Genomic DNA, 10,861 nt, shown 5'->3' with positions numbered 1-10,861 from the left:
AGCACTTGGGAGGCTGAAACAGGAGGATCGCTACAAGTTCAAGGCCAGCCTGAGCTACATCATGAGTTCAAGGCCAGCCCAAACTATATAGCAAGACCTTGTCTCAAAAATAATTAAAAAAAAAAAAAACCTACAAAGAATTTGATTTGCTTTCTATGAGCTGTTTTTCACAACTGCACAAATATATTCAAGTACATCAGTGTTCTGTTTACAATGTAAATATGAACAGGAATTTGAAATTTTGTTGTTGCTTTTTTGAGGCAGGGTCTCCTTTTCTATTTCAGGCTGATTGGCAGAACAGATAAATAAGATTAGAGAATTCAAGAAAAACAAGAAATAAGCCTAGATATAAGAGGATTTTGTAAATGTAGTATATATTGGAATAGCATTTTATATCAGTAGGAAAAAATGTTTAATAAATGGTAATTAGACATTTGACTATCAGTTTAGAAGAAAATATTTAAAACCCTGCCATAGATGATTCACAAAAATAAATTCCAGATGGATAAAGAGTTAAAAGTTTTTTAAAAAGAAAAAGAATCTATGGAGTTTTTTGTTGCATTATTTGAGAATTTGAGCAAAATAGGATAAATGATGGCTCCCCAAAGATGTCCATGTCTAATCTCTAAGATCTATACATGTTACTTTATAAGGTAAAAGAGACTTGTAGATAAATGTGATTAATTTGAAGATTTTTTCACGAAGTGATTATATGGATAGGCCCAATATAATTACAAAGGTTCTTAATATGCAGAAAGCAGGAAGATCAGAGTCAGAAAGAGATGTAAAGACAGAAGCAGAAGTCAGGAAAGAAAATGCTGCATTGGTGGCTTTGTTCTTACTGCTACAGGACCTACAAACCTAGGTGTATATATAGCCTTTAGAAGCTAGAAAAATAAAGAAACAGATTCTCTTTGAGTTCAAAAGGAATCCAGGCTTGTACACACCTTATTTTTAGCCCAGTGAATATGATTTTGGATTACTAACCCTCAGAATTGTAAGATAATAAGGTGTTTTTGTGTCAAGCCACCAAGTTTGTGGTAATTTGTTACAGCAGGCATAGGAACTGATAATATACTTATCATAGTTTTAAGAAATGTGGAAGATTTTTCCCTCCTTATTTGGAGGAGGGAGATCTCAGTTTAAAACCAGAGGAAAGATTTACCTTTCCTCATTTTGTTCTCTTTCTTCCTAATTAAAGGAGTGTTTAGAGAGTGAAGTGCCTAGATGTAATAGTCTTGGATTAGGGGTATGCAAAGCTACTCAGTAAATAGGAGGTAAAGGGTTCATAAAGTATTAGTTGTTGCTGTTTCTTTGACATCATTTCCAATTTTAAGTGCACATGGTTGTATTAAAATAATATGCAGCTCATAGGAATTTTTAAAAAGTGAAATGAACTCTCACATACGTCTTTTCTTAGGAACAAGGCCCATCTGTTACTTAGGTGAGAAATTATAAGTACAGAGTGTATTAGTTATTCATGACCCTGCAACGAATATTTATTTCCCCACAGTTTCTATAGGAATCTAAGTATGTTTAAAATCCCTTCCTCTGGTTCAAGGACTCAAAATTCTGTAATCAAGGTGTTATCAGAGAGGGCTTGAGTTGGAAACAGTCTGATTCTTTGTGAGCTATCTTGGTTTGAAGGCCTCAATTCATTGTTTTTGAAGCCTGGAGGCCTTCCTTGGGCCTCTCTCCATTCATATGACAGTACCATATCTTTCAAAGTGTGCAAGAAAGCATACAAAGATGAGATTGAAATAGATAATGCTTTTTTGGTTTTTTTATTTTGTTTTTGGTAATCTTGGAAGTGACATCTCATCATCCGTGCCATATTCTATTCCTTAGAAACTAGTGACTAAATCTAGCCAATCATTCCAGGGGAGGGGATTCTGCGGGACTGAGACTACCTTGAAGCAAGGATCCTTTATATTTGCTTTTCCACTGTTATTTATGTAACTGTGGTGGCCTTACTTTAGAATTTATTTTCTTTCCTAGATTTGTTTAATATCAAATTGTCATAATTTGGCAGGTGTGGTGTGGTGCGTTGCCTGTAAAACCAGCACTGAGACACTGAGGCAAGAGGATCAAAACTTTGAGCCCAGCCTTAGTAGGACTCTGTCTTGGTTTGTTTGTTTTTTGGTACCGAGGAGCGAACTCAGGCAGGACTCTGCTTGCAAGATGGGCGTGGTGCCACTGAGCTAAATCCCCAGCCCTAGTAAGACCCTGTTTCAAAAGAAGAGGAAAAAAGGGATGTAGCTCAGTGCCAAAGCCCAGCATTCAATCTCCAGTACTCCCCTCCATTGAAAATACAAATTTTCTTAAATATTTAATTTTGTTTCAGATGCTTGGTATGTCATCGGATATCCCTAAATTCATTAGGTATTTTTTTAAGTTCTCAAAATAAAGCTACATATTTTGAGATAATTCCGTGAACTTGGAAAAGACAACATTCAGTCTTTGTGAGAAAAGTATCTCTGAGCTAAACTTATTTACTATAGTTATAATTTATATTCAAGGAGTGATTGGAATATACAGTGATTGTTTAAATACAAATTTATTACAGTAAAAGACACATTGCCATTAGTTCCCCTCAAAATAATCCCCAACATCCTTTTGCTTTAACACTCTTATCCCATCGTTCTTGCCACTTTGTTTTTTTGTTTTGTTTTTTGAGAGAGTATGTGGCTATGTAGTTCAGGCTGGCCTTGAATTCACTATGTAGCCTAGATTGGCCTTGAATTTGGGGGAGTCTTTGTGCTGGGATTACAGGCATATGTCACCATGCCGGGCATCTTGCCACTTTCTGAAGCAGTTCTAGAAGTCCTGTTTCAAGAGTGTCTTTATGAGTTCTGATAAAATATATAGTGAATGTTGCTGCTGAGTATCATCCTTCAGAAAGGCAAGCTTATAAAAACCTCATCCGTTTTATTCACTATTTCTGGTACCATGTGGTTTCTAGCTGTTCCCCAAAGTCAAATGACCATGAGAGGTAAATGTTTTGAACTAATACAGGTCTTCAAGGCAGCCACTATGGCACAACTAGTGACATTCATGAAAAGAAACTTCCAGAACTGCTCCAGAAAGTGACAAGAAAAACTGGATAAGTGTTTGAAATGAGGAAGAGTATTTTGAGGAGGATTAATGGCATGACAGTGTTTTTTGTTTTGGGGGGTTTTTTTGGTACTGGGGATCGAATTCGGGACCTTATACTTGTGAGGCAGATGGCAGAACCACTGAGCTAAATCTCTGGCCCATGACAGTGTATTTTTTATTGTAATAAAGTTCTTAAAATTTAAACATTCATATTTGAGAAGATGATCTTAAGCCGGACAAGGTAGCACGCATTTTATAATCCCAGCAGTCTGGGAGGCTGAGGCAGGAGGCTGAGAAGTTTGAGCTCAGCTTGGGAAATTTTCTAATTTAATGAGACCTCCAAAAAGGGGAGGGTGAGGATGTAACTCAGTGTGAAGGCCTTGAATTCAGTCCCCAGCACCACACAGAAAAGAAAAAGGTCTTAGAGAGATTTATTCATGCTTGATGTTGACCTGGTTTGATGATAAAAATTGATTTACTTTCTTCTCTTTTTTATTTTTTAATTTGGAGAATTTAAACTCTTTCTTGCATATAAACACTATACTCATGTAAAATGGTATTATTACTATCTTAAAATTCACCTGCCAATAAGGCAGCAGAGGAAAAAAGAGGGAAGCATCAGGTATCTGGGAAAAATGCTTTTTAGATTTCTGGTACTGTTGAATATAATTATGTATTATGTGGCTAGTTATGATCAAAATCTCTTTTTGAGTGATTGACCTCTGGTTTAGAATGCTGATACCATGGCTTTTTTTTTATATTCTATGTTATGTGTTTAAGCTAATATGGTGTCCAAAATGTTAGATACATTTTGGGAAAAATCATGGCTGCTTAACTGAAATCCAAAAGAAGCAGACAACCCAAACCAATATCTTTCATTTGGTTTGTTTGAAGTATTTTGAACTATAACTCTGTAAGTGGAAATATGTATTTAAATTTTTTTGATACATGATTTTTATTTTAGAAAAATGTATATTTTTATTATGAGCTCACATGATTTTATTTTTTTTAGAAAAATGTATATTTTTATTATGAGCTCGGAGAGGGAGAGATGATGTTTGTTATCTTAATATGTAATTGAATTCCTTACTATTACTGTTTAGTAGGAAGTAAGTATTCTTGAATTATCCCAGGACAATTTTTTTCTCTCAGTCCCTTCTACTAACAACCATCCACTCTCCAAACTCTTTCACAATTATGGAATCATATCCAATTAATTGCTTAATAGTTGAGGGAGAGAAGTGAAAACAGTAAAATTGTTTTCGTTGGATCCGAATTGTTATCTTACTGTATTTTCCCTTCCAATTTTTTTCTTTCCTGAGTGATCAGTTCTGGGAATTCTCTGATGCTCTGAATGCACTATACTCTGAAATTTAAGGTGGTATCATTTTAAAAACAAAGTTTGATTAGTGTTGACCTGCTCTGAGAATTTAGTTTTGATTTGGTTTTTTGTAATTAGTTTCATTTAGTGATTTAATCTCTAAAAATTTAAAGGTTTTTGTTTTTTGGGTTTTTTTGGTTTTGGTTTTTTGACACAGGGTCTTGATATGTAGTTCAGACTGGCCTTGAACTCACGGTGATCCTCCTGCCTCAGCTTCCCAAGTGCTGGGATTACAGGAGTATGCCACCACATCTGGTTTAAAGTTTGATTATGCTTTAGAAGATCACAGGTTGTGTGACTTTTTCTGACTCTAACGTGGGTTATATTATCCTTATGCTTTATTGAAATGAATTTACCAAATTGTCTTGGGTCAAATAATGGTTTCTCCCAGATGAATTGTTTGCTTAATCTTAGTTCCTTTTTAGGTTTCCTGTTGCACCAGATTGAGGCTTCTTAAACACCAAATACAGACACACTAAAATTAGAACATGAATAAGTTGACATTGGTTTGAGGTTGGATAAAGAGTATTTTTTTAAAGTTGCAAGAATAATGTTCACTTAAAAAGTTTTTAATCCTGGCTGTAATTGTGTAGCTTTGAGTATGAACTGATATTTGAAACTTGAGAGCTTTTAAAAATTGTTCAGCCTCTGTGCTATTCTGCTTGTAATATACAGTACTTAAGGATAAGTACCCAAAATTTTATTTAATCTTTTCGATGTGGTGTATTTTTTGGTGGTTATTGATTTTATAAATGATAATCTGTATGGTTTCTTTTATTAACAGAATTCTGCTTGGTCAGAGTCGTGATGGCATTGTGTTCAGCACTGATGACTATTTTCACCATCAAGATGGGTACAGGTATAATGTTAATCAACTTGGTGATGCTCATGACTGGAACCAGAGCAGAGGTTTGTTTTGGGCCAAATCTGCTGGGATAAATATTTGACTAGGTGTCAGAAAAAAACCTAGGTTTTAGTCTTGACTTAGACTTTTACCAGCACAGTGACTTTGGCAAGTCATTTAAATGGCTTTGAGTTCCAATTTCTTCTTCTACAAGAGATGATTAATAGTTACACATGCCCTACCTGATCAAGTTTGTTATGAGAGTCAGTGAATTTAGATAAAACATTTTGTAAACTGTAAATAGTATACCAGTATAAGCTGGTAAAATAATACAGGTATGGGATGTTTGATAGGGTTTATTTCATACCTCATGAATAAATTGAAAAGTTATTTTTTCTGAAAATTATGCTAATGTTTTCCAAGTCTTAATAATATAGTGCCTGTAAATATTAAAAATTTTCCTCCTTGACATTGTTGTCTTAATACATTTTTTAGAGAACGTGGGTCATTTCACTGTGAACAGTGGTTCTTAACCCTGGCTGTACTTTTAAATCACTTGAGGACCTCTTAAAAACACTTGTCCTTGGGCTTCAGCCCCAGAGATTCTGATTTAATTGATTTAGACTGGGGCCTAAGGTTTGGTTTTTTTTTTTTTTAAGTTCTAATGTCTAGTCAGATTTGAAAACCAGTGATCCAAAACTATGTAAATAAATGTATACACTATGTTATTTTTTAAAGGTGAATGAATTGATTAACAAATAATATGAGAAATTTTAAACTTAGATTGCAGAGAATATAATGTATCTCATAACCATCACATAGAATTAGTTACCGGGCCAGGGATTTAGCTCAGTGGCACTGAGCCTGCCTGTCAAGTGCAAGGTCATGAGTTTGATCCCCAGTACCAAAAAAAAAAAATTATAAATTACGAAAATCTTAAAATGTAGCCAATGTATCATTTTTATTTTTATTGCCCTCGCTTTTTAATTTGCTGAAGGATTTAAAAGCAAATTCTAGTCATTTTACTTTATGCATTTGTTATTAACCATCTTAACCACATCTTATTTAAATGCAGTGCTGTTATCGCACGTAACAATTTCTTAGCATTATATAACCCAGTATGTAATCGGATATCCCATCTTGCTTTAATTTCTTTTTACAGTTCAGTTTGAATTAGAATCCAAAGTCCTCAAAATAGATTTGCTTTTATGTTTCTTTCAATTATATTAATCTATAGCAGTTTTCCCTTTTTAAATCTTGACACTATTGTTGCACTGTTCTAGGTTGTTTGTTCTATATCCTAAAGTTGTTTTGGTAGCTCTTTAACTTGCTTCTCTTTTTCCTATATTTTCTGTAAATGGAAATTAATTGTATACTGGAAGCTGGATTAGGTTCAACTCTTTTGAGGGGCAAGAAGGGATAGGACAAGCAAATATTTAGTTGTGCCACTCTTAGTGATGATAAAGTTGATAAGTAGCTTCCAAGGGACATCCTATCCTGTTCTTCCAACCTCCCTATCGACTTTAATCTGATGGGTTTATCCATCGATAAATTGTTTCCTAAATCAGGTGATTTCTTAAAATGGTGATTTTTCTAGAACTGTCATTCCTTCCGTATTTAGTAGCTACAGTTCTTCCGGAATGAAGAACTTCCTTTCAACTAAAGCTATCAACTAGGTAGCTATAAAGTATAATAATGTATACAGGAAAAACTGTGATTGCTTTTCTTTTTGATTGTCAATTTTTAGAGTAAGAATTTTCAGTAAGGATATTTTTAAATAAAAGTTTTCACTGTGTTACAGTTTATGGTTTCACAGGAATGCTTAATGTATGGTAAGTCTAACAAGTAAGTTTGATCATCTTTTATCTAAAATTCTGAAATCTCAAATGCTCCGAAATGTGAAACTGTATGAGTGTTCCATTGGCATTCAAAAAGTTTCAGCAGGGCGGGCGATTTAGCTCAGTGGTTCCGCCGCCTGCCTCGCAAGCGCAAGGTCCCGAATTCAGTCCCCGGTTCCAAAGAAAAAAATCTGAAATGCAAAATGCTCTCATATATGAAACTATTTTTTTTTGTTGTTTGGTAAAAATCTGAAATGCAAAATGCTCTAGTAGATGAAACTATTTTATTTTTTTGGTAAAAATCTGAAATGCATAATGCTCTAATAGATGAAACTTTTTTGTTTTTTGTAAAAATCTGAAATGCAGAATACTCTGGTAGATGAAACTATTTTTTTTTTGGTACCGGGGATCGAACTTGGGACCTTGCGCTTGCGAGGCAGGTGGCGGAACCACTGAGCTAAATCACTGGCACTGCATTTCAGATTTTTTCAGTTAAGGGATGTCCAACCTATAAAGTCTGTGCCAGTATTCCAAAATCTGAAATCTCTGAAATCTGAACATTTCTGGTCTCAAGCATTTCACATAGGAGATATTTAATCTATGTTGATTATGTGACAGTCTAGGATTTCTCCAAATATATTTGAGGGTGGCATAAAAATCTCAAAAAAATTCTTTTTGTATTTTAATGCCATAGAACATTGTTGAACAGCTCAAATAATGATGATGTTACAATTTCAAAAGTGTTTGGAGTTATTGGCCTAAAGTTAAAAAAGGAAAGATTCAGTGATAAATGGAATGAATAAAGAATATTTCATTAAAATATCTATGCTGTATGCATTATTTATACTTGCTAAATGTAATGGAGATTTCTGGATAAACTGCAGTATTGGTTTTCTTTTCAGTATAACAAAAGTAAACCTTTTCAAGGTAATCATATCTAGCAATCATTAGAGGGTTTGTGTGTGTGTTGGTGGTACTGGGAATTGAAGCCAGTGGAATTCCACCACTGAGCTACATCTCCAGCCTTTTTTATTTTTTGCTACTTTTTTTTGTGATACTGGTGATCAAACTCAGGATCTTGGGCTTGTGAGACAGGTGCAGCACCACTGAGCTAAATCCCCGCCCTCTTTTTTATTTTTTGACTAAGGGTTTTTGCTGAGTTGTCTAAGCTAGCCCTGCATTTGCTGTCCTTTTGCCACAGCCTCTTGAGTACCTGTGATTACAAGCATGTACCACACTGTACTCATTAGACATTTTGGTAGTTATAAGCATATTATCCAGGATGTAAATTGCTCTTTTCAACACTTACTGAATAGCTTTAAATTTCAGTCACCATTCTGAGAAAATCTGTTTTCTTCATGTTTATTACTGAAATAATCTTAATTATTTTTAAAACATTTATAGCTTGAAAATGTCTCCAAGGTGTCATTCTAGTATGGTATTAATTTGTTTAAGAAAACCACTCTTGTTTGGTATTCAAATGGTTTCCTTAGGAGCTCTAGTCTTGTAGAGCTACATTGAACTGTGGTATTAGAAAATGATTATTTGTGGAAAGGGGATAATCTCCCCACACATAAATCAGATTCATTTGGTTAATAAGCTACTCCTCAGGAACAGTTCCTTGAATGTGTAAGTCTAACTATCAGACATTAAGAAAACTATTTACTAAAACTTTTAAGTGATTGGAGATAGAATAGGGAGAGATGATAGCATCTTGTTGCTAGCAGCAAGCCAGCATTAATTGATAACACCTATTTGTAAACTGATTTCTGAAATTTTTTTGGTACCGGGGATTGAACTCAGGACCTTGCACTTGTGAGGCAGGCGGTAGAACCACTGAGCTAAATCCCTGGCCCTCTGAATTTTTTATATTTAGAAACATCATCTCCCAAATATGTATTCCACCATTGTCATTACTGAACATGTAGAATTTTGTCTCCCTCAGACATCTGTATGGATGTTTTCATTGTGTTGAATCTAATAGTTTGAATTCTAAGTTCCAGGGCTGTAGCCATAATTCAGTGGGAGAATGCTTGCCTAGCAAAGAAGAGGTCCTGAGTTCAATTCCTATCACTGCCAAAGTGAATTCTAAGTCCCAAGAAAATATTACTATCATTGCATTTTGCCTTGGCCTTTTACATTTTATCAGAAGTTTATAATTATTTTTCTTATGTGATATACCTGAGGTGTATACCTACTCTTGTCATTCACAGTGGCTTGCTGTGACAGTGATTCTCACGTTATGGTAGAAGAAATGGCATTGGAATAGGGAAATTTTAGTAAAGTTCCATTCTCCTTCCAGCTCCTCTTTGAGCTGGAAGTCCTAAGAAATCTGCAATCATTTGAACTGTGGTATTTAACTATCTGGTATATGAAGATTTTTTGGTAAAAAATGATAAATCTGTAACTTTTTAAATATATAAATTTTTTCTTATTTCAAAAGCACAAATGTTCCCATTTATAGATAAACACAATATGTTAGTAAATCTTCCTTCTCCTTCCATATTTTGAACTAATTAAGATAATATTTGACTGTTGCCTCACAACTTGTTTTCATTTAACAGTCTTTCTGTGTCAGTAATTTTTACCTTTTTTCATAACCTGAGTCTATTGTAACTTGTTCCATTCTTTTCTCTATTTCCTATAAATGAAATTTAGCTTTTGCTTGAAGGCTTCGTTAGCTGTAAATTAATAAATAAAATGTCCCCAAAATGTCTTTTGCAGCTAGTTTGTCAAAACCAGCATCCAGGCTAGAGAATACATGTGGAATTGCTTATGTTTCTTAATTCCCTTTTATTCTACTGCAGTCTTTGTTTTTTATGACATTGACTCAAGAGATTGTAAAGTTTTGGATTTAAAGACAGAGATGTTGAATAATTCTTAATGAATATTTGAATTTTATTTTGTGTACTTTAATAGTTATATTTTTTATCTTTTTAATTTTTTTTTTAATTTCAGCAAAACAAGCTATTGATCAGGGGAGGTCTCCAGTTATAATAGACAACACTAATACACAAGCTTGGGAAATGAAACCGTATGTGGAAATGGTAAATATTAATCTATTTTTTATTCTTGTCAACTTTTTCATGTTCTGAAGTTTTTGTTCTTAATTTGATCTCTATGAAAACATTTGTCTTTGTTCTAAAGAAATTTTTTGGTTTTTTTAAGAATTGGGAATGGTGCATATTAAGGAATAAATATACTCATTTTGTTATTTCTTCCTGGACTTGAGGATAATAATTGGTATTTATCTAGTTATGCAGCCTTAAAATTTTCATAAATTATATTATTTTTAAAGTAGGGTTTCTCTTGGTTGAGGACATTTAGAAATATTGTCTAAATGAAATTTTATCTGTCTGCCTTCTTTTTACTTTAAGAACGATTCTCTGGGTTTTTGTTTTCTGCCTTTCCTTTGTATAGGCAATAGGAAAAGGATACAGAGTAGAGTTTCATGAACCTGAAACTTGGTGGAAATTTGATCCTGAAGAATTAGAAAAGTAAGGCACTCGATTTTTTTATTGACTACTTCTTCCTTACCCTTTGGTTTTACCTTTACATGATTAATTTCTTTCCTAGCTTTTGCTTGTCATCTTTGTTGCTTGTGTATAGAGACTATGGTTTCTTACTTTCTATTAAAAGGAACATTGACTTAGAAGTTTTTTAGGCGTCTTTATTAAATTTTATTAAATTTTCCTTGTTAAA

The 10,861-nt window shown here is 33.8% G+C and overlaps 1 protein-coding gene across 3 annotated transcripts in view; it reads left to right on the top strand.

Annotated features, from left to right (window-relative positions):
• The window catches only part of N4bp2l2 (NEDD4 binding protein 2 like 2), a 165,107-nt gene that overhangs the window by 4,055 nt on the left and 150,191 nt on the right, over nucleotides 1-10,861 (top strand). For 2 of the 3 annotated variants that reach the window (XM_013075843.3, XM_004854762.4), the window contains exons 3-5: nucleotides 5,262-5,386; nucleotides 10,118-10,206; nucleotides 10,580-10,656. In XM_013075843.3, coding sequence (XP_012931297.2) covers nucleotides 5,262-5,386; nucleotides 10,118-10,206; nucleotides 10,580-10,656 — 291 coding nt within the window. Of the gene's footprint in view, nucleotides 1-5,261; nucleotides 5,387-10,117; nucleotides 10,207-10,579; nucleotides 10,657-10,861 lie in introns of those variants that run through there. The other variant, XM_087199493.1, reaches the window with a different exon arrangement.

This window comes from Heterocephalus glaber, unplaced genomic scaffold (assembly GCF_053883595.1).
Source record: "Heterocephalus glaber isolate CG9 unplaced genomic scaffold, H.glaber_assembly_v1.0 deba00001720, whole genome shotgun sequence".
In the NCBI taxonomy this organism is placed as follows: domain Eukaryota; kingdom Metazoa; phylum Chordata; class Mammalia; order Rodentia; family Bathyergidae; genus Heterocephalus; species Heterocephalus glaber.
The sequence above is the reverse complement of the archived record's forward strand: the minus strand, read 5'-3'. Positions and strand labels throughout refer to the sequence as shown.